The sequence below is a fragment of the Delphinus delphis genome, chromosome 4, assembly GCF_949987515.2.
Source record: "Delphinus delphis chromosome 4, mDelDel1.2, whole genome shotgun sequence".
Taxonomy (NCBI): domain Eukaryota; kingdom Metazoa; phylum Chordata; class Mammalia; order Artiodactyla; family Delphinidae; genus Delphinus; species Delphinus delphis.
In genome coordinates, this window is record NC_082686.1 from 137,307,855 (window position 1) to 137,332,002 (window position 24,148).

Consider the following 24,148-nt stretch of genomic DNA (forward strand, 5'->3'; position numbering starts at 1 on the left):
CGGAGCCTGTGCTCCGCAACGGGAGAGGCCACAACAGTGAGAGGCCCGTGTACCGCAAAAAAAAAAAAAAAAAAAAAAAAAAAGAGTACATTGTTTCCTTCTAAAAAAAAAAAGAATCCGCCTGCCAATGCAGGGGACATGGGTTCGAGCCCTGGTCTGGGAAGATCCCACATGCTGTGGAGCAACTAAGCCTGTGAGCCACAACTACTGAGCCCATGTGCCACAACTGCTGAAGCCCGTGTGCCTAGAGCCTGTGTTCCACAGAGATTTCTTGTGTCTCAGTATCCAGGCCTGTGAGTGTCATGCAGTGGGCGCTCATGGTTTGAAGAATGGATAGGTGGCGCAGGAAAGAAAGCAGGAAAAGCTCGTGTTTTATCTACCCTTTATTTATTTAATTAAATAATTAATTTATTTATTTTTGTCTGTGTTGGGTCTTTGTTGCTGCACGTGGGCTTTCTCTAGTTGTGGTGCGCGGGCTTCTCATTGCGGTGGCTTCTCTTGCGGAGCACAGGCTCTAGGTGCACGGACTTCAGTAGTTGCGGCTCGTGGGCTCAGTAGTTGTGGCTTGCAGGCTCTAGAGCACAGGCTCAGCAGTTGTGGTGCATGGGCTTAGTTGCTCCGTGGCCTGTGGGATCTTCTCGGACCAGGGATCGAAGCCACGTCCCCTGCGCTGGCAGGCGGATTCTTAACCACTGTGCCACCAGGGAAGTCCCTTATCTACTCTTTGCCTTCTCCTCCCTGTGCATTCTTCTCACCACCCTGCAAATGCAGAGAGAACCCACCCCATTAGCAGTGTCTTCTGAGCTAATCCAGTCCGCACACTGTGTGAAAAGCAGTGGGGAGGTCCCATCAGACCCAAGCACATACCGAGGGGTTTCTTACCTGTGGACTCAGACCTTTTTTTGTCCAGCCTCTTTTGTCCAGGCTGATGGCTCTTCTCGTAGATGTGGAGTGTATGGGATTGATTCAGAGCACGCTGGCTTCTCAGCTTCCCGTAATGAGGAACTTCATGCTTAACTAGGTCACCGTCTCTCCGAGAATCTGGAGTCACAGATGCTGGCTCTGGTGGGTTTAATTCTGGTCTATACAGAGTTCCTGCCAGTTTTACTTCCTGCCCCGAGCCAGCCTGCCAGAGAAGGAGACTTAGGCTGTGGTTGCTAACCTGCCAGGATGCAAAATCCATCACGTTTGTCAAAAGCTAAAGGGGTTGCTGAGGCAAATTGAGGACAGACTCCCAAGTCACATGATTCCTCAGCGTTCTGAACTTCAGTCCTTATCCAGTTGACCCCAAACCCTAACATAAATCCTCGGCCTTACTAAGTTAGGAAACCCTTGACTAGGCAACTCGGCACATTGATGACAATCCTGTGTTCCCTCGGTGGGCCTTGGTGACGGTGTTGGCGTTCCTTCCTATCCAGATAGCACAGATTTATTAAGTTCTGGATTGTATTAGGAATTATGGTGTTTCTCCATGTGATAGAAGGCATCATTGGTCCTGGACTGGAAGTTAACAGAAGAAGGAAATAGGATGATTTGCTCATGTAATTTAGGGACAGGAAAATGGATGGACCTTTTTTTTTTTTTTTTATTTTTTATTTTTTTGCCTTAGTGATTGCCATTAAAGAAAAAGAAAAAAGCAAGTGGGGATGGTTGACCCTAATGACTAAAGGAAAAAGTGAAAGAGAAAGAAATGAGTTTGGAGACACCCTGCCTCATGTCTTTGCGCTCCATTCCTGTCCCTGCTTCAAGCCTGGAGGATCCTGTTTGAGAGGAAGGGAAGAGATCAAGTAACCAGGCTAAAGTCTTTATCATCGCCCGGGAGGCCTTGTAGGATTCCCCGCCACGTCCACCTTACCTCGCTGTCTGCGGCTCTTTCCTTTGCTTGCTGTGCTCTAGCTGTGCTGGCCTTTGTGTTGAGCAGACCAGGCATGCTCGCCTTTTCGAGCCTGGGATGCTCTTCCGCCAGGTCCCTAACGGTCAAGCCTTTGGTTGAATGCCACCCTCTCTAAAAGGCCTGGTTGAACTTGCACGTTCGATCTCACTGTTCCCCGAACCCCCCCGTATCCATCGCTCCATCTTTCTTTCCGAGCGCCGTCACTCTCTGACATACTGTATGATGTGCTTATTGGTGTTGCCCGTTTGCCCTCTCCTGCAGCACCCCAGTGTCAGCTCCTTGAGGACAGGCAGGATCTTTCTTCGTTCCCTTCCATACCCAGCAAAAGTACCCGGCCCATGGTAGGCCCTCAGCACACCCTGTGGTAGTGAGTGACTCAGTATGCATAGTAGTCTTTGGCTTAGAATGTAGGTCTCCGAACTCAGGGTTTCTGGCTATCACTGTTTTCTCTTCTTAGGTTTGTCCTGCTCTCCTTCATTCACTTGTTTTGTCATCACTTTTCTTTTTCCAACCAAAGGTCATTTCGGAGAGGGCAGTGGGATCAGACCAAGCGCTCAGAGAAGCTGGGGGCTGTGGGAGTCCCTTCAGGTAGCTCTCCCACGATTAGAAGAGGAGAGGTCCACGGGGCGGGGGGTGGTCTCCCCCAGCCCTCCGGAGCCTGTCGGGCTGCTTTGCGGGGAGCAGGTTCTTATGAGTGTCCCCCTCAAGAACATGGCCTCGGAGACCTTTCCAAGTCTCTAAGGAGGTGGATGGCTCACGGCAGAGAATTTCAGGGCCCGGCTCAGCTTAGTAGCAGAGCAATGAGGGTAACGGTAGGTCCTGCCTAGGTCCTGCCTGGTGCCTGGCCAAACAGAGGAGGGTGACAGGGGCTACTCGCGGGGGACTGCTCTGTTGGGGTACCTGGTGTAAGGTCCTTCCTCGGGCCCATCCTTCCCCATCCGCGCTGTGATGAAATGTGAGGCGCCATCGGGTTGGGCTTGCCAGGTTCACGGGGCCCCCTGGAGAGGACTTACCATCCAAAGCAGATTTTTCTTCTTCCACCTTGACCCTTCCTGCCTTACCAATTATTTATTCTTTCTTTCTTACTCTCCTATACACGCCTATACTTCAGAAACTGTTCCTCTCTTGGAGAGTTTTCTGTGTGAGGTCAAGGCAGCAGCCATTCTGGAATTTTCTACAAATCAGACTCCTGTTAACTTCAGCCATCTGGTACACGAGGGGATGGAGGGTTGGGTGGGGGGCAGGATCCAAAGCAGGGAGGAGAGACGTCTGAGGGAACAAAAGATCTAATACGAAGTCCAAGCACAGAAATCTACTGCGATTTGTTTCAAGGCCAGTGCTGTCCAGTGGAAGTGTAATGTGAACCACATGTGTAATTTTAAATGTTCTGGTGGCCACATTAAGAAAAGTAAAAAAGAAACAGGTCAAATGAATTTTAATATCTCTTATTTAACTCCATGTATCTAAACTACTGACATTTCAACATGTAATGAATATGAAAATTACTGAGACTTTTTTCCCTTCGCGCCCGTCTTCTAACTCTGTGTATTTTAAGCCCACAATGCATTTCAACGTGCACAAGCCACATTTCAAGTGCGCAATAGCCGCGTGTGGCTTGTGACTCCCGTATTGGACAGAGCACGTAGAAGGCCCAGAATGAATCTGCCTGTGTCTCATGTTGTTCTAACAATTAATTTTCTGGTTTCCCAGCCACAGCAGATTTGAAGCAGTAAATAAGAGAGGGATGGAGTGGTGAAGGATACACCAGAAGTGGGCAGAATTCTAAGCGGCTTGAGTCATTCAGTGCAAGCCTTCCACATTGCCTTCCACAACTTACGACCCGTGAATACCCAGCATGGTAGCTTGGTAGCGTAGTTGGGAATAATCGATGTCTTTCTATCCTTGTCCTCTGCTTCACAACCCAAGTCATCACTGAAATGCTCAATCATATTCGCTGTTCTCTAAGAAGGTGGGGAAGTGTGAAGTAAGTGGAAGAAGTTAAGGAAGATCTCTATCAAGCGTTGCTAAAATAATAGTATTCTAGTACAGGAGGCCTGGGAAATACACAGAGGTAAAAATCCCAGACGACGTGGCGAGCCCTGTCCACTTCTACAGCTGGGACCCCCCCCAAAGGACTTGGAGGACCCTGCACATGTGGCTTCAACTGCTGTGTCCCTCCTCATGTCCCCAAGATTGCTGACTTCTTCAGTTACGTGGGGCAGAGTTGCAGCTGGAGCCCCAGCTGTGTTGCAGGGACCTCAGGAGTCTGGCTCATCCCTTTGGGAAGCTACATGGATGGACTCCCTTGGAATTGACCCCCCCATGGAGGCTCGCTTGGGGCGGTGTTACCGAAGTGTATGGGACGGTCCTTTTTCTGAGGCAGTACTTGGATTCCAGCCAGCAGAAAAGAAACCCAAACCAAAAACACAATAAAAAAACCCAAAGGCCCAAGTCACACACCTTCTTTGCTTTCTTTCTGTATTCGTTTCTTGTGAATATAGAGAATATTATTAAGTCTGGAGTGGGGGAGGGTAGCTGTCACGTGACTAGAGTGTATTATTCGCGTGTAATACATTCAGTCCATGGCTGCCTGTTACATAACGTTGTTTCTCTATTCATTTTTTTTTAGGCTGAGGAATCTTGTAAATGTAATGGCTGGAAAAACCCCAACCCTTCTCCCACTCCCCCCAGAGCTGACCTGCAGCAAATAATTGTCAGTCTGACGGAATCCTGCCGGAGTTGTAGCCATGCCCTCGGTGAGTTCCTAAATCTTCAAGGAGACCAACGATGTCATTGTTGCCTGCAAGTTCTAACTTACTGAATTCGTGGGTTAACCAGACTTGCACACCTCACCTCCTTATGAGGCAACAAAAGAGACTCTTTAGCTTCATGAATCTGCTGGGGAGGCTTCACGTGGGAGACAAATCCTGCACTGTTTGCATGGATTCCTCATCTGTCTCTTCCCGGGTTTTCCCTAAGAGCTGGTTGACTGGGACGGAGTTGGCGGGGGAGTGAGGGAGACGGGGATTGCCAAATAAGATGAAACGTGGCAGCCAAGCTACTTAGATGAACACGTAATATGTCCTGATTCTGATTCTCATTTTTCTTATTATTTTCTGATTCCCTGAACTTTCTGGGAATGTTTATCTTCATATTCTTTAGTTTCCTGTGTCTGCTAGCTCTTTTCTTCCTTGGGGTTGCGCTTGGTAAATATTTACTTGTGTTTTCCCTTTCAACTTTCTTATCTGTCCCTGCAAGATAATCATTGTCAGCCTGGCCATATAGACTCTGCCAGAATTAGTCAACAGGCCTGTGCTAATATGTTCTGTGTCCTGATCCTACTTTTAGGGTACAGATTTTCTTTTTAAATTGTATTTTGTTTGAGTGGGTAAGGTTACTGAGAAATTCGTTTTCCCGACATATTAAAATTCCAGTTCCCAGGGGATCTGGGACTCCTGTACTTATTTTATTTACTTTTCTGCCTTCAGCTATCTGGTCTCCCAAAGAACGTCTCTGTGTCCAGTTTACTGTCCAGTGTTGCAAGGACGCAGTGCCAGACATTCTCACTAATGTACTTTGGCCTTTTCCATTCTGACCCTTTATAAGGGGGTGGCTCCATTTGTTTATTTATTTTTAAATTTAAACTTTATTTATTTATTTCTGGCTGTGTCGGGTCTTAGTTGCAGCATGCAGGATCTTTCATTGTGGCACGAGGGCTTCTCTCTAGGTGTGGCGCATGGGCTCCAGAGTGCCTGGGCTCTGTAGTTGCAGTGCTCTGTCTTAGTTGCCCTGTGGCATGTGGGATCTTGGTTCCCCGACCAGCAATTGAACCTGCCTCCCCTGCATTAGAAGGTGGATTCTCAACTGCTGGACCACCAGGGAAGTCTCTATTTATTTAGACTTTTTATTTTATATTGGAGTATAGTTGATTAACAATGTCATGTTAGTTTCAGGTGTACAGCAAAGTGATTCAGTTATACATATACATGTATCTATTCTTTTTCAAATTCTTTTCCCATTTAGGTTGCTACATAATATTGAGCAGAGTTCCCTGTGCTCTACAGTAGATCCTTGTTGGTTATCCATTTTAAATATAACGTGGGTACATGTCAATCCCAAACTCCCTAACTATCCCTCTCCCACACCCTTCCCCCCTGGTAACCATAAGTTCATTCTCTACATCTGTGAGTCTGTTTCGGTTTTGTAAATAAGTTCATTTGTATCATTTTTTTAAGATTCTGCCTGTAAGCAATATCATATGATATTTGTCTTTGTCTGATTTACTTCACTCAGTACAATGTCTAGGTCCATCCATGTTGCTACAAATGGCATTATTTCATTCTTTTTTTATGGCTGAGTAATATCCCATTGTATACATGTGCCACATCTTCTTTATCTATCCATCTGTCAATGGGCATTCAGGTTGTTTTCATGTCTTGGCTATTGTGAATAGTGCTGCTGTGAACACTGGGGTGCGTGCATCCTTTTGGATCATGTTTTTCTCCAAATATATGCCCAGGAGTGGGATTGCAGGGTCATATGGTATGGGTGGCTCCTTTTAGCCATCATCTTTCTCTAAAGCTTCCTGCTGATTTCAGATGGTGGAGCATCAGCCTTCGTTAGCCTGGAGTTAGGTCTAGTCTGTGGGATCTTCCCGGACAGGGGCACGAACCCGTGTCCCCTGCATCGGCAGGCGGACTCTCAACCACTGCGCCACCTGGGAAGCCCAGAGGAATATCTTTGCTTTTAACTCACCTTTTCCACTATCGATCCCTGAGTGATGCCCTTTAGAATTGCCTCAGGAAATATGATGCAGTAGAGAACTCCCTAAACACTGGACTTGAACTGTATTTAGTATTGATTGGGAAATCCTATTATCCTACACCAATCAACATTTCAAAACAGAGTCCTTTTTCTTTGTTAGCTGCACAGATTGTCTCCTTTCTGAGCAGGTCAACACACAGGAATGCCCAAAGGCAGAAACAGCCTTTCTCAAAGAAAAGCCAACTTTGTTCCCTTCTATATTTCTTCACAAGCTTTGAAAACAAGTCCCCTTATTTGACAGTACATGATCGAGAATGGAAAAAAAGGGTACATATCCTTTGACCTGACAAATCCATGCCAGAAAGTTAACCTAAATATAAATTAAGATGTGCCTTCAGGTTAAAAGGACAGCTATTATAGCCATATTCATGCTATTAAAAAAACTAGAAGCAATCTAAATATTCCAATGGAGGAGATCCTTGGTTGAGTTATAAAAATATATATTATGAAATTCAATATGGCTCTTTTAACAAAAGATGTGTTTTCCAGCATGGAAAGATATTCTTAATGTATTATTAATGAAAAAAGCAGGTCAGAAAGCAGCTTAATCGGAGGACTAAATGACAAGATCCACCAGCGCAAGTTCAAATCCTTGCTCAACAGCCAGTAGCTGTGAGTTGCGGCATATTATGTAATCAGCCTGGCCCTCCAGTTTTTCAGTTCTGAAATGGAGTTAATAATAGTATTTACCTCATGGGAGCGTCGTGAGGATTAAGTGAATGAATGCCTATCAGAATTTTAGCACAATACCTGGAAGATTAATGTGTTCTTATTACTCTTATTAGGGTTCTTTACTTCAAACAACACATGGGAACTCTGTCCAGTTTGAATGAGAAAACCGTATTCATAAGAGTACTGGTCGCTTCCACAAGCCGGAAACAGAGGGAAACCCGGTATCAGTCAGGTCCTGGGATCCCAGCTGCAGGAATTCATGGGCCTTCTGTCCAGGACCCTGTATGATTCAGGTCCATTAACCTCTGTCCCTGGGAGTATTGGTTCAAGATTTAAATCCTCAGAGGAGGAGCTGATTAGTGTGGTATCTGTCACTCACCCAGCCCTGAGTTTCACCCCGTGAGAACTACCCAGAAGGTGGTCAGTCCCAAATGCAGGGCTGCTGACTTGAGAACAGCACCATGAGGATAATCTCATTTCTTTAGGTTAGATAATATTTTAATACATACGAACAGGAGATGATCTGGAAGGACATGTGTTGCACTGCTGACAGTGATTTTCTCAGGGTATTGGGGTCGTAGGCGTTTTAAAAATATCTTCCCCCTGTCGGTTCCTTTCTCTTCTCTATTCAGTTTGCTTTCTTAGAATTGGGATGTCTGCATATTTTCAAGTGCTCTTGGAATTATTGCCCGAATGCCATAGATTATTTACTGGTCTTAGTGCCGGGGCTCGAGAAAAAATTTTCCTCTTCTAGAAGGAGGATTATGCCTCCTCCCCAACCCCTTTTCTTAAAGACCCTTTTTTTTTTTTGGCCGGGCCGCAAGGCTTGTGGGATCTTAGTTCCCTGACCAGAGATTCAACCCGGGCCCCCAGCAGTGGGAGCCTGGAGTCCTAACCACTGGACCGCCAGGGAATTCCCTTTAAAAACTTTTTATTGTGGAAACTTCCACCTATGCATCAAGGTAGGAAGAATCATTTAATAAACAGCCTTGTATCCATCAGCCAGCTTTAACAATGATTAACATTTGACAATTTCCCTCCCCACATTTTTTTTTTTTTTTTTTTTTTTTTTTTTTGCCAGACATCTTTTCTTATTCCTGCACATGACTTCTTAAATATTACCAACAAAGTAGAGGTCGGGGTCTAGGGAATTCTGTCCAGTGTCATGCAAGCTTGAATTCTCAAAAACATTTCGATTTGTGTGCACTGTGCTATTTTCACAGTGACTATTCTGAGTATGATGAGTTTAGATCCTACAATATATGTAGTGTTCTTGGACTTGTCAAAACAAAACACTCAGGCGTATCGATTGAGATGGTGTCTGTTCTGTTGATTTGCTGTTGGGTGTCCTTTGGCTCAGCCATACACGGTCTTTTGACAGCGAGCTCTGGTTTCACACGGTCTCCTGACAGCGACTTGCATCCCAGGCGTCCTTGGCCTGCCTTAATTTGATACTCTTCTGTGTCTCCTGGGTGTCAAACGCAGGGCTACTGCAGGGCTGATGCGCTGATTAAATAGAAAGAACATTCGGGCAGGAGTTAGAAACTAACAGTTCTGCGCCTGGCTTGGCAGTTTACCAGTCCCCTAACCGCCTTGCTGTTCAGTATCTTCATCCACAGAATGCAATTGTTAGTCTAGACCTACGCTGTCTAATACTATAGCCACTTGCTACATTTGGCTAATGAGCCCTTGAATTGTAGCTGCTCTAGATTGAGATGAGCTGTGGGTGTGAAACACAGGCCAGATTTTGAAAGCTTAGTATGAAAAAGAAGTGAGATATCTCATTAATTTTGATTACATGTTGAAATGATAATATTTTGGGTTAATAAAATGTATTATTCAAATTAAGTTCACCTGTTTCTTTTTTCAGTGTTGCTACTGGAAAACTTAAAATTACATGTGTGGCTTGCATTATATATCTATTGGATAGTGCTGGCCTAGAACATTCTACTCCATTCTCTGAAATTATTTGATATTTGGGATCGGTACAAGTACATTCAGCTTATAAAAACTTGGCGAAGGGGCTTCCCCGGTGGTGCAGTGGTTGAGGGTCGGCCTGCCGATGCAGGGGACGCGGGTTCGTGCCCCGGTCCGGGAAGATCCCACATGCCGTGGAGCAGCTGGGCCCGTGAGCCATGGCCGCTGAGCCTGCGCGTCTGGAGCCTGTGCTCCGCAACGGGAGAGGACACAACAGTGAGAGGCCCGCGTACCGCAAAAAAAAAAAAAAAAAACTTGGCGAAGGATACTAACAAAGTACTTCAGTTGGCCCAAACACGTCTCCTTACTTTAGTATTAATCAAAATTTCTTATTTTGGGACTGCTTGTTTAAATGGCAACCTCCTTTTATGACCAGGACAGTAGGAAACACCATTGTGATCAAAACACAATTGGAATTTTTGTTGTCATTTTGGAGTCCATTGTTCTGAACTGTGCCTGAACATACTGATTATTAAATTTGACTATTGATCATTTTTTGCAGTTTTAGGAAGGTTTCTGATTTTTTTTCCCCTTTTTTTTTAATTTAATTTTTTTTATATTTTTGGCTGCATTGGGTCTTCGTTGCTGTGCGCGGGCTTTCTCTAGTTGCGGCGAGCAGTGGCTACTCTTCGTCGTGGTACGCAGGCTTCGCTTTGCAGTGGCTTCTCTTGTTGCAGAGCACGGGCTCTAGGTGCACGGGTTTCAGTAGTTGCAGCACGTGGGCTCAGTAGTTGTGGCTCGCGGGCTCTAGAGCCCAGGCTCAGTAGTTGTGGCGCATGGGCTTAGCTGCTCCGCGGCATGTGGGATCTTCCCGGACCAGAGATCAAACCGGTGTCCCTTGCATTGGCAGGCAGATTCTTAACCACTGTGCCACCAGGGAAGTCCCGGTTTCTGACTGTTTTTTAATGTCATCAGTTTTTTTCTGATACACACACATATATTTAAACATCACAGAAGTGGAAATTGGTATATATTCCTATGGTTACCTCTGCTTACCTGCTTATTTACGGTAGAAACTTTCCAAGGAAAGTAAAGACCAGCATTAACAGTTACACCAGAGCTTATTTCTTGAACAGTACGAAGTGTCTTACCAGTATTTTTCTCATGGACTATTGATCCAGCAGCTCTTCTCTGGCTTTGCCGCATTTGCAAACCCCTTCACCACTTAGTCGTCCCCATTTACACATGTCCCGGGCAGACGCCAAGTGACAGAAGTATGGGGCCCGGCCAGCACATGGACACAGCCGCCTGGGTCAGGTCTGCGTATTCCTCTTGGCTGGGGGTCCTCTGGTTTTCTACACGGGCTTCAGAGTTGTCAGGACCTGTGAGTCTGGTACAGCCGCAATTAGGGGATAAACCTGGTAGCATTTTTCGTGCTCACCTGACGTAGGTTATTACTTTTCCCTGTGCTCCTCCGGCCACGAAGTCCTGTGGATGTTGTCTGAGTGCACCTCCCGCCAGCTCTGCCTGGATTCAGGCTGCTTCTCTGCCTTCTGTGGTCGCATCTGCAGCAGCACCTGGAGGCCCCATCTCCACCTGGCTTCCCAAGAAAGCACTAGCGACCTAATGTGGTCACATTCTCCCGCTTCAGCCCACTGAGCGGCCTCTCATTCTCAGGATGAAGGCCCACTTCAGCTGAGCGTGAGAGGTGGGTCAGGCCTTTCCTCCTCCTGGGTTGCATTTTGGTCCCCGGGCCGCTCCACCTTCTCTGAAGGGTCTGCACACTTTCTCCCACCTCTGCCTTGGATGTGGAGGTGCACAGCACCTGCCATGCCGCTCCTTCTTTCTCTGCTGGGGGAACCCTACTCACCTCCAAGGCCTGACTCCCCCAGCCCTTGGTACAGACAATAAAGGACTTCCTGGAGCTGCACTGCAGTGTTCCTGCTTGTATAACTATAGTTCTCTCTACCCTTATTGATTTTCTGGACTGGACTGAGATGAAGGACTGACTTTTTCTCTAGTTCCTAATACATTTAGTTCCTTGGGTGTAATTGGATTGTTTCATTAGTAGATATCCATTACATTTAGTAATACTAAAGAGACGGCTGGTTGCATTTATTTGCAGAGGAGGTTTCATGGTTTATGATGGGTACCTGTCCTGTGCAACATCGTAGCCACCTGTGGCTGCTCGAGTTAAAATGTGCTGCCCTTGGAAAATGCACACCAATTTTGAAGACTTAGTATGAGAAAAGAATGTAAAATATTTTTAACATTGAGTACATGTTGAAATAATTTAGTATATATTAGGTTAGATAAAATATATTAAAACGGATTTCACCTAATTCTTTTTACCTTTTTTTTTTTTTTTTTTTTTTTGCGGTACGCGGGCCTCTCACTGTTGTGGCCTCTCCCGCTGCGGAGCACAGGCTCCGGACGCGCAGGCTCGGCGGCCATGGCTCACGGACCCAGCCGCTCTGCGGCATGTGGGATCTTCCCGGACCGGGGCACGAACCCGTGTCCTCTGCATCGGCTGGCGGACTCTCAACCACTGCGCCACCATGGAAAGCCCTCTTTTTACCTTTTTTAAAGTGGTTACTAGGGACTTCCCTCGTGGTCCAGTGGTTAGGACTCCGTGCGTCCACTCTCGGGGGCCCGGGTTCAATCCCTAGTTGGGGAAAAAAGATCCCATAAGCGGTGTGGAGTGGCCAAAAGAAATTAAAAAAAATAAAATAAGTGTTTCTTGACCATCTATTATAAGAAAAAATAAAGTGGTTACTAGAGTATTTAAAAGTTTATATGTGGCTCACATCATATTTCTGTTGGACTGAACTCTCTTAAGATTCTTACTCTTTTTTTTTTTTTTTGCGGTACGCGGGCCTCTCACTGTTGTGGCCTCTCCCGTTGCGGAGCACAGGCTCCGGACGCGCAGGCTCAGCGGCCATGGCTCATGCACCCAGCCGCTCCGCGGCATGTGGGATCTTCCCGGATCGGGGCACGAACCCGCGTCCCCTGCATCGGCAGGCAGACTCTCAACCACTGCGCTACCAGGGAAGCCCTGAAACCACTTTTATTATTTTTTTTGTGGTACGTGGGCCTCTCACTGTTGTGGCCTCTCCCGTTGCGGAGCACAGGCTCCGGACGCGCGGGCTCAGCGGCCATGGCTCACGGGCCCAGCCGCTCCGCGGCATGTGGGATCTTCCCGGACCGGGACACGAACCCGTGTCCTCTGCATCGGCAGGCGGACTCTCAACCACTGCGCCACCGGGGAAGCCCCACTTTTATTTATTTAATTAAAAAAAATTCCTTTTAAAGAATTTATTTTTTATTGAAGTATAGATGATTTACAATGTCGAATTAGTTTCAGGTGTACAGCAAAGTGATTCAGTTTATCTATCTATTCTTTTTCAGATTCTTTTCCATTTTAGGAAACTACCGTTAAATTATAAGCCTTTTGCACATAGTCAGTTCAGAAGCTTTCATTGAAAGACTTCATTTGACCTCTTCTAGCCTTGACCTCAAATTCCCATGAACAAAAACTATGTTCGAACAGCTCACAGATCCTACAGATGCTGTGCCCTTTGCTTTCTTTCTGGTCCAGAGGAGCGGAGCTGTGGTAGCAGCAGCCTGCCCAGCAGCCGCCTGTTCCCGCCGCAGGGTGTGTGAGGACTGGCAGGCTGTCCGCAGAAGTGCAGGACAAGTCTACGGGGCCAGAGCTGAGTGAGTGAAGGTCACAGCCTGCGGTGACAGTGCGTTTCCTGTTCCCAGCGAGGCCACAGCTGCACTGTGGTTCCTGGCAGCAGGTTTTGGCAGGTCGCTCTGGCACCCTGGGTGTTTGCAAGTCTGACTCAGCCCTGCGGGGTGGTAGGGTCCACCCTGCTGGGAGATGCAAGGTGGTGGCCACCCAGTCCTTGATGCACCGCGTCCCCCGCGTCCCCCTGCGCCCCCATGCCCTGGACACTGTGGGCAACAGCGCTCAGCAGAAGGGAGCTTTTCCCACAGGTCAAGGGTTGGCCATTCTTGGGTAATTATGTGGATGCTTTGTACCAGGCTCTTGGAAGACAATTTGAAATGAAAGTAGGGTCCTTTTACATCTGATTATCAAATTCTAGATGGAAGGATGATTTTTTTAAAAAACTATTTATTTGAAAATAATTTCAAACTTACAGAAAAGTCATGATGAGAATAGTAACAAGGAGCATCCCACGTATCTTTTGCCCAGATTTACCTATTGGTAACATTTTACCCTATTTGCTTTGTCATTTGCTCTCATATGTATGTTTGCGTGTGCCTGCGTGTGCACACACACAGATACACACACAGACTGATATATACGAGTCTGTGTGTGTGTGTGTATTTGTATGTATTATACTTTTTTCCTGGACCATATGAGAATAAGTTGCATTTACATCCTGGTTTTTTCCTCTTAAATACATAAGTATGTATTTTCTAAATTTAAGGATATTCTTTTTTTTTTTTTTAATTTTTAGTTTTTTTGGCCACACCGCACTGCATGCAAGATCTTAGTTCCCCGGCCGGGGATCAAACCTGGACCACGGCAGTGAAAGCGCCGAGTCCCAACCACAGGACCGCCAGGGAATTCCCAGATATTCTTTTACATAACCTCCGTTTAGTTACCAACTTCAGTAAATATTAACATTAATGTAATACTTAATCTGCTGCTTGTATTCCAGTTTTATAGTTGACCCCAAAATGTCTTTGCGAGCGTATTTTCCTCTCCATTAAGCACCCAGTCTAGAATTACATATGTATTTAGTTGTCATGTGAACGGAAAACAGTGAGTCTTCTCACACCCAGCACTTGCGGAAGGCTTCTGACACCAGATGTGCAGGTTTTTCCACACCGAGCGGTTCTCCAGCTCTCCAGCAGACACTGACTGGGTGTCCTGCGACTGAACTGGATTCTGCTGCGATCTGCCTGTAGTTAGCACAGACCCCACAGGGTAAGGGCTCAGATGCCGATCCCAAGCTCAGGTCCTAACCCGTGCTTCTGACTGATGGGCTGTGTATCAGAGGTTCCTACGGCCCCCTCATTGAGTTGGATAATTTTCTAGAGCGGCTCAGAGTTCTCAGGAAAACAGTTCACTTACTAGATTTCTGGCTTTCTATAAAAAGGATGCAAGTCAGGAACAGCCAGATGGAAGAGATGCACAGAGCAGGGTGGGGTGGAAGGAGCCCAAAGCTCCTCTGCTGTGTCCAAGCGAGCTGCCCTCCCAGCGCCTCCAGGCTTCAGCTACTGGAACCTTCACATGCCCTTCAGTTAGGGGTTTTAACGGAGGTCTTGTTTACATAGGCATAGTGATTGATTAGTGATTAGCTCAGCCTCCAGACCCCCTTCTCTCCTGGGGAGGTGGAGGGGGCTGGCTGAGTTCCAACCTTCTCATCATGGGTTTGGTTCCCCTGGCAACCAATCCCCATCAGTAGGGGCTTTCCAAAAACCCATTCACAGAAGCTCAGGTGTGGTCGAAAGGGACACGTTAGGAATAACAACAGACACTCCTTTCACCTTTACTTATGAAATTCCAAGAGATTTGGAAAGTTTACTAGGAAACTGTGCTAGGAAAGGAGACAAAGACCAAATATATGTTTCTTTATATAAATCACAACATCACAGCCGGCCTCTTTAGTCTTCTCCGACATGGAACGGTTCCTCTGCCTTTTTTTTTTTTTTTTTTGGTCTTTTATGATATTGATGTTTCAGTGGAGGAATGTTTTAAATGTTGAGAACAAACCTGTTGAAGAGCCAGGAGAAAATACATTTTTGTCATCTTTTGGTTCTATGGGAAAGACCTTTGCAAGCAAGACCTTAAAGAAATGCCAGACATACATTTGACTTTCTGAAAAATGTAAAATTCCTATATAACCAAACCACAACCTAACAAACAAAACCCCCAATGAAATCCAGGAGGATAGACAGAAAGCTCTTTCAAGCAATTAGAAAAAGACCCACATCCTAAAAAAGCAGGCAGAGGGCGTGAATAGGTAGTGCACAAAAGAACAAATACAAATGGCCAGTAACATGAAAAACAAACACCTCCAAGGGCGTTCCAGCGAATGCAAATCAAAACAGTGGGGGACCCTGATTAATTTTCAAAAGACTGATGAAATGACTGAGCATGATTCTTCACTGTTGGCAAGCGCGGGGAAAGGGGTACACTGCTGATAGGAGGCACATGGATGAAAACTTTATTGGGAAGATGCGTGAGGGAACATGTATCAAAGCGTTAAATGGCCTTGACTCAGTGTTACGAGTTCTGTGGCCGATTAACTGCTGTAGATGTGTACATTGTAGTCTACAGATTTTTATTATTATTTTTTTTTTGCGGTACGCGGGCCTCTCACTGTTGTGGCCTCTCCCGTTGCGGAGCACAGGCTCCGGACGCGCAGGCTCAGCGGCCATGGCTCACGGGCCCAGCCGCTCCGCGGCATGTGGGATCTTCCCGGACCGGGGCTCGAACCCGCGTCCCCTGCATCGGCAGGCGGACTCTCAACCACTGAGCCACCAGGGAAGCCCGATTTTTATTTTTTTAATAGATGCCTCCAGGCTTGTAAATAATAGAGGCATATCTCTTCAAGAAAATATGCTTTTGGTTCACCAAAGGGAGCTTATTTGCATCAAAAAGGTTTCTTTGGAAAACATTAAGAGATTTTGTTTTTTTTCAATAATAAGTGGCTCTTTTTAGTTAAATACGAGTTCAGTAAGTAGTTTTGCTTTACAGCTAGAGTGAAGTATATCTGGGTGTTGGCATGACGTGGTGTTGACTGTGGGGTCTATCTAATTCTGCTCAGCAGCCCCCAAGAGTCAGGAGACGTCTCTGGATTTGGTGGAGATGGGGTTGATGAGGACAGTGGGGCTTTAGGGAGACTCCCATGGCAGCAGAGCAGTCTGGGGGTTGTTTTGTGCCGTGGGCTTGAGATCCCAGTGATCACAAAGGTAGGGGTGGGAAAACTCAGCTGCATCCATCCGGTGGTGGCACTGGTTGGGGGATGAAGGACAGTGAGGGAGTGAGTGCCAGGTTCCTTGGCAAGAGGGAGTTGCTGTTTTGAGGATGGCCTTGAGGATTTTAATCCTGGAGTCAAGTTTGCCAGGATGGTGGTGCACTGGTTGTTGGGATGGCGAGGTGGTGAGGTAGGGTGTGGGGATGGATGATTCGGGTGGGAGGAGACGTTAGCTGGTGATGTGGATTTGATGAGAGGGAAAAGCTGAGTGCTAGATGCTCAGAGACTGAAAAGGAGTGTTGGTGAAAGGGGCCCATGCTTGGAGAGTCTGAGAACGGGCAGGTGCAGACGACTACACGTTGATGCAGCGTGGTTGTATCTGCCCGTGCCGGCTTTCTCACTCTACGGAAGCTTCTCTTTCATGGCAACTTGTCCAGAGCTGCTTTTTTCCTTCTCAAGTAGATGGTCCACTCCCTCTGTTTTCATCTAATCTTCCCCCCACCCCACCCCATCATTCATTCTAGGAAGCTTAACCCTTTTCGTGCACTGTCATCCTTCTGCCTCAGTATAGCTCCCTTCACCCCCCGACCCACCCTTCCTTTATTCTTGGAGGAAGATTCCTACCCTCTCGGCTGTGAGGAACACCCCCATTTGTCCAGCACAGCCTCGCCCTTCCTCCCTCTGGGAACCTGCAGCTTCCTTTCCATTTCCCCATATCTCCAGCTCTAGTCCTCTGTACTTGGGGTCACACACAGAGCTTGGAGGAGAGATTATGGATTTCCTTATGCACAGAATCAGAAGGAAATGGACCTCCTCAGGTCTCATGTCTTAAGCATTTTAAGTTTTATCTAGTCTCTTCAGAATATCGTGGTTTTCAAACCATGCAGCTTAGAGCCCCAACAAGGGGAGGGGTTGCTGGGCCCCACCCAACTCCCACCTCATTTTGAAAATTGGAGCTTCCAACCTCTGTTTCAACCTCTGTTTAGAAAGAGCAGCTCTTTCTAAATTCTGATTAAGGATTTATCTGGGCAAAGCGTTTGTGGCTTAAAGAAAGTGAACCACTGGTTTCAAAAGTGAATCGTGGCGTATACTTCTACGAGTTAAAGCCACTATATGTTAGCACCTTAATTAGACTGTTTCATATTTTGGAGAATCTGAAGGCATTTATATTATATTGGAGACTGATTGCTTTCATAACTTATCACTGGAAAGAGATTAAAACATTACAAGACCAAAACAGTCTTAAATAAAATTGTTTCTGTAAATAAGTGACATAAAAATTTTGACCTACTTGTCAGAATAAGGCCTGTCTCCCAAAGGCTTCGGACTAACCTCAAAGACAATTTTGCATTACTGAGAAAACAAGATGACCCAGCCAATGTTCTACCTAAAAGGGCATCTATTAGAAAGTGATGAAGCCACGTATTGTAGAGCCAAGTAGAAAGTAATAGATTTGAATACTGACGTTCGTGTGTACATAATGTAGTAATATAGTGTTGGCGTTGTCAAGTTGAGATGTATCTGTGGATGTATCTATGGTACCTAAGGCAGACCTCACCAAATTTCCTTCCTCCCCTCTTCCCTGTTAGAAACGCTGTCTAGAGGTGCACACCCGTGCACATGTAGGTGTGTACACACCTACGCGCATCACCAATGGCCCGTGACTTGGGACCTTCCCTCTGCCTTTCCATTGCTTTTCTGCATTAGAAAGGAATGAAAGGTGGGTGGCCTCTGCCCCTCTAACTTGAACCCCTTTAATCTGGCTTCCTCATGGACGCGTGGAAGGCCCACCCTCTTGGTATGTAATCCTCTTACCTCTCTGAAAATGCTTTTGATCGGATATCTTCGTTGGAGGTCCCACAGACGCAGAGTCAAAGACAAGGATCTGAGCGCAAGTCCTAGTTTATCTGGGATGGAGGTAGGGGAGTGGGAAAGTGAGACCAGGAGGAGACGGTGGCCGATATGGGTGCATTATTAAGCCAGTTCCCGCTGTGGGCCACAGGTGGGCAATTCTGTGGGGAAGATGTGAGAGCTGGTCTGGAACACTTAGCTCAGAGCTCTTCCCCCCGAGGGGCGGGGCAACTGGGGTCTTTATACGCCAACTTGAAGGCTGCTCTTGAGGGGCGTGTAGGTGGCAGAGCAGATTATGGTGACAGGAGGGAATAGAGCTGCTGGCAGTTGGAGGCCAGGAGATGTGCTCTGAGGTGGTAAGGGAAGGGGATCTGGGTGGGGTACCAGCTGCGTTCTCTATCCCAGACTTCGGACCGGGCTTCATGGTTTGGTTTCTGGAGTAGCCTGACCCATGCTTGACACCTGGATTGTTCCTCGAGAATCTTTAGTTCCAACTCCCTTTAAAAAGGCAAGGAAAAGCCTACCCTTCTCCATAGTTTACTCTTTCCTTAGAAGTCATCTCAAGCGCTTCTAGGTCCAAGCATTTTCAGTCAACATACCTGAAATGGATCGCTCTCGAAGGGCAGTGCCTGTTAGCACAGTGAGCGTAGTGATTAGTTCTGGGGACACAGACCCAAGAGCCACGGTCCCGCCCAAGGTGCTCCTGGGCTCCTGGTTGGGTACTGGATGGCTTACCTAGAGAGAGTCCCTTTCAAGTGAAAGGGGCTTGAAGTGAATCACCTAGTCATCCAAAAACTATGTGCGTGGGTGCTTCAGAATTTGGGTCAAACATCCTTTGCTTTCAGACCCCAGCTCTGCCTTGTTGGCCAATTGACATTGGAGGAAACAGCATTCAGTCTCTGTGGGCCTCATTTCCCTCCACCGTAAAATGGGGCTACTCATCCCTCCTTCATTGGATTATTTTGAGGATAAAACATGTTCATCTTGAAAAATGGGCTGGATTTGGGAAGAAGAGAGGACAGGGGTGTGGGAGGGGAGGAGGGTGATAATGATAGTGAGACAACAGAATAAAGGTAGGAGAGGTGGGTTTGGAGCGTGACTGTGCAGGGTGTTGAATCTCAAACTCAGACAGGCCTTGGGGCTTTGCTGCAGAGATAGTGAGGTTTCACTGCATCTCAGGAGGGCTGAGGAAAAGGGCCTTCATTCAGTTTTTACTGATACTCTTTTTTGGTCGTTCCTGATATGTGATATTCTTGGCCACCAGAACTGTTCACAGGACTGTTCACAGGACTTAGAGCTAAACCTTTAGGGAGCCTGGTTTTGGGGTCCTTCTGAACCCGCAGTCCTCAAATCCTGGATCCAGCCTGTAGGACCACAGGACCCTCTTGGCACGATGAAAATCGGCTTATATGGAAACATATAAGAATTTAACACCGTCGTACCCAGACTTGGTGCCAACAAGTTCCAGATCTTAAAACCGTACATTAGCTGCTGGTCATTTTCAGTGTTGGAGGGGGAGTCTCGTGCTTAACAAGGTGGTGGTCTCACAATTATAAGTCGATTTTGTGTGAAGATATCAGTCTTACAGGGGTTCAGAAAGTTCCTCTATTGACAGTGCAGTCTGATCGGTTGACATTCCAGAAGGTTCCTGGAAGAGGATGTTCTATTTTATTTTATTATTATTAAAATTTATTTATTTTTGGCTGTGTTGGCTCTTCGTTGCTGCGCGCGGGCTTTCTCTCTAGTTGCGGCCAGCAGGGGCTACTCTTCGTTGTGGTGCGCGGGCTTCTCATCGCGGTGGCTTCTCTTGTTGTGGAGCACAGGCTCTAGGCACGCAGGCTTCAGTAGTTGTGGCACGCAGGCTCAGTAGTTGTGGCTCGCAGCCTCTAGAGTGCAGGCTCAGTAGTTGTGGCACACAGGCTTAGTTGCTCCGTGGCATGTGGGATCTTCCCGGACCAGGGCTCGAACCCATGTCCCCTGCATTGGCAGGAAGATTCTTAACCACTTTGCCACCTGGGAAGTCCAATTTTTATTTTATTTTTAGTTTTTGGCTGCACCACTCAGCTTGTGGGATCTTAGTTCCCCAGCCAGGGATCAAACTCGGGCCCTCTGCAGTGAAAGCACGGAGTCCTAACCACTGGACCGCCAGAGAATTCCTGAATGTTCCATTTTAAAATGGAGGCTGTTGGTGGTTTCCATCTACTTCTCACCTGTGTTCCTTTGATCTTTATCTTAAGCCGCTCACGTTTCCCACCTGGAGAATGTGTCAGAGGAAGAAATGAACAGACTCCTGGGAATCGTGTTGGATGTGGAATATCTCTTTACCTGTGTCCACAAGGAAGAAGATGCAGATACCAAACAAGTTTATTTCTACCTATTCAAGGTGAGACTTCCACATTTTGAAGAGCTTTTCTTCTTTCTCTCAGTGTTCAAATATGCTCATTATCAATGGGCCAGGTCACATGGGAACGCTCTCAGCTTAGATACGTCTTCTGGCCCTCGGGTTTGCAGAAGCATGTGTTTCTCCGTGAGGGACTCTCTAAAATGACCAACTGTACTTTGAGCACGTCACTCTCCTCGAGAGCCTTCCTACTTGTACACAGAGCTGAATATCTTTATGTGCTTATAGATTTCTTTCCATTGCCTATCCATCCGTCCAACAAGGACTTACCACATACCTGCTCTATGCATGGTGCTCGTATAGGCATGAGAGATAGATCAGTGGGCAAAACAAAGTCCTTGCCCTCATGGAGTTTACATTTCAGTAAGAGAGGCAGACAATCAACAAGTCAACAGTATGTTTGCCGGTGGTGATAAGTGCTGTGAAGAGAGACAAAGCAGGGGAAGTGGCATCAGAATGGCAGGGATGCCAGGGGCCTGTGGCGACCTGGTGCTAAGGAAGAGCAGTTAGGAAAGGCCTGTCTGCGATAGCAGTTGAGCAGAAACCACAGCGGGGGCATGAGAGGGCCGGGGAAGCGCCTTCCAGGCAGGGGCGTGTAGACCATGTTCCGAGTGAGCTGGACGTGACTCCCCAGCATGGTGGGGCCCAGGCGGCAGGGGGAGGCAGGAGAAGTGGCTGGAGGGATGCTGCTAAGATAAGACCTCGACTCTTCAAGGGGAGGAATCAAGAATTTCCAGATTTGTTTTGGCGTCTTACCGCTGTTCTCTGTGCCTGCTGACACCAGTCACCTAGCACTGCTGCCACTCCCCGCCTCTGCCTCTTCATGGCTCTGCCTCAGCTCCATTGGGTCCCAGCCCCTCCTTTCCCGCTGATATGGGTCTCCCCACGCTGGTGATGGTGATCAAGACTGACAGATGGGGGAGGGAAACCGGGGGTGGGAAAATGGAGAGAGGAAATTCAGGTTGCCCAAAATAGATGCACAAAGGAGGCCGACAGAAGGAATAATTTAAAAAGCCCCAGAACCTGCTACTGAGGGCACTGTTGATTATGTTGTATTGTGTAACCCTTATAAGGATCTCTAAAAACAAAAACAAAACCCCAAACACTCCCCTTCCCCTCGGGGCTTACAGCCAGGAAAAGTTTGCCTCTCCTAATGAGGGCTGGGCTTCATTTTGTATGACAAGGAGAGATCCATTTTCCTTTGAGTTTCCTCTTTTGCTTTGGCTGCTAGGAATCTCAGGGCAAATTTTATACCCAATTCTTAGAACGTTGGTGAGGGCAGAGGGCTCTGAATTTACTTGAAATATGTGATTTTCCCTTTTCCCCTTTTATTAACTTTTGTTTTTTATTGTACTACTGGGGTTTTGGGGGTCGATGGGGGACAGGAGTGGGAGAGGGAATTCTATTTTCAACTTTTGGAGTCACGTGGGGCTGTTAACACTAAAACGGTAAATGTTGGGGCGGGGTGTAGGGGGAGGGAGGAGAAGGCAAGGGAGAGAGACCACAGCCATTAGCAGGCGCCAGGCTGCTCCAGGTGACAACTTGTTGACATGACCGTGAGGCCTGAGTCATCTGGACTGAACCCTGGCAGGTTCATACTGTTTAGAGCTTCTTTGGAAAAAGGCCTTAGTTGAAGGAAAACAACGTCTGCATGACTGCAGCTATTATTTGTCTTGGAACTCAGCTCCCTGGCGAGCGGTTCCTCACCGCCCTGCTGGAAGGGAAGGTTTCCATCCTGTCGGCCTCCTCTAGGTTCTGTTTATAACCAACCAACAGGCCAGAAAACACTGCTCCGCTTTGAAGTATGTTTTCTCTCTCCCTTTCTTACCTCTCTCATCTTTAGCCATGCAAATATCTTTGCTCTTGAGAACAAAATCCAAAATATTCAGCATTCTCCCCTCTCCTCCCCCAAAGTCATTCTTGGGGCAAATAAGTTATAAATCATCCGTTTCTTAGTTTTGGAAAAGCAGTTCCGTGTCTCTTATGTCTCCATAATTAAATTAAATTAAAATGTTATTGTGCATTTTAGTAGCATTTTGGAAGCTTCTTCTGCCTTAGAGGTTGAAAATGAACTCGGTGAAAAGCTGCTTCCTGAAGCTCATTTTTATCCTAGTTGTTTGTCAGCGTGGTTCTGGAGCTCAGCTATAGCTGGGTCCCAATCCTGGCTTCATCACTTAGTGAATGTGACCTCAGGCAAGTCGCGTTTCCTTATCTATAGACAATGATAGCACCTACTTCAAGAGGTTGTTAGGAGGATTAATGAGGTAATACAGATAAAGAACCACAGAGAGTGCCTGGCAAAAGTCAGGAAGCAAATCCTTGCTGCTATTATTAAAGTCTTCGTATATACGCCTATTTATCCCAGCTTCATCCTTTTGTAGATGAAGAAGCGGAGATTCGACACCTCCCCAGTTCATCCGTCTACCTCCAAATTGAAACCCTCAGTGGGTCAAGTTCCCAAATGGTCTTACTTTAACTGGACGAAAATGTAGGCAGCCAGAATTATTTGTATCTAAATTTGATAATCAGTCTTTTTATATCCTTAGAAACACATACAACAACTTATCATCATGGCACCTTTATTTTTGTAAAGATGGGCATGATACATTGATAAGATCAGCAAATACTACATGTGAGTAATTTACTTGGCACCTCTAGAAGGAAATGAGGCCCTTATAAGACCCGGCTCAGGGAGCACACAGGGTGTTCTTCAACCTTGGGGGTTCGTCTATTTCCACTAACTCCTGGGAGAAAGTTTGCCATGTTTTGTTTCTATTGAAGAGGCAATCAGTGGAGAAAGGAGAGAAAGATGTAAATAAATGTGTAATAAATAAATAACTATGTAATAAATAAATGAGTGAATGAATGAATGCATGGTCGTATATCATAACTGGCCCATGTGTAAAGGTTACTGAAGGTTCAAGCAAAGGTTGAAGGTAAAGAATTTCAAGATCAAATTTATTTTCAAACTAGGTCTTAACGAGTGGTTCCGCGTTCTTTTTACTCTCTGATATTTGCTCTTTGAGGGCTTTAAATTCCAATGGCAGGGATTAAGAGCAACGTTTTTGTTTTATGGGCGTTGAGATGCCAGAACACTTGGCCCGCATTCTGTGGATGGAGAGGAAATGAAAAAAGACCTCAACAGTGAAAGTTGCCAATTGAGAGCCCTACGGAATTCCTTCCGGAAGAGCCTGGGCCCTGGATTATGTGTGTGACACACAGCCGTCGCACACAGTGGACCTCGGCCTTTCAGGGGTTTAAATCAGGCCATCCGGAGCATGAGCACATCTGCAGCGGCCTGGATGGGCGTGTGCAGAGGGTGCAGTGTCCACCAGCCTCTGGGTCAGCAGAAGGCACGAACAGAGTGGGGAAGGGCGAGTGAGCAGGAAAGGTGTGGCGCGGCTGTGTGCTCCCGGCTGCCCAGAACACGAAAAGTGTTTAGCTTCTCCCAGCTCTGGTCATGGGCGTGAAGGCAAATTGCGTTACCTGGTAGTCACCCATGTTGTTGATCTAAGGATTTACTAACATGTAATTAAGATAAATAGAATATGGTAGCTTCCCTTTGAAGGCTGTGTGTGTGTGTGTGTGTGTGTGTGTGTGTGTGTGTGTGTGTGTGTGTGTGTGTGTGTGTGT

General features: G+C 46.7%; 1 protein-coding gene across 2 annotated transcripts in view; it reads left to right on the top strand.

The window, feature by feature from the left end:
* KAT2B (lysine acetyltransferase 2B) overlaps positions 1 to 24,148 on the top strand; it is a 103,437-nt gene that overhangs the window by 29,400 nt on the left and 49,889 nt on the right. For both annotated transcript variants that reach the window (XM_060011535.1, XM_060011536.1), the window contains exons 2-3: positions 4,524 to 4,650; positions 20,352 to 20,497. In XM_060011535.1, the coding sequence (XP_059867518.1) occupies positions 4,524 to 4,650; positions 20,352 to 20,497 (273 nt within the window). The remainder of the gene's footprint in view (positions 1 to 4,523; positions 4,651 to 20,351; positions 20,498 to 24,148) is intronic.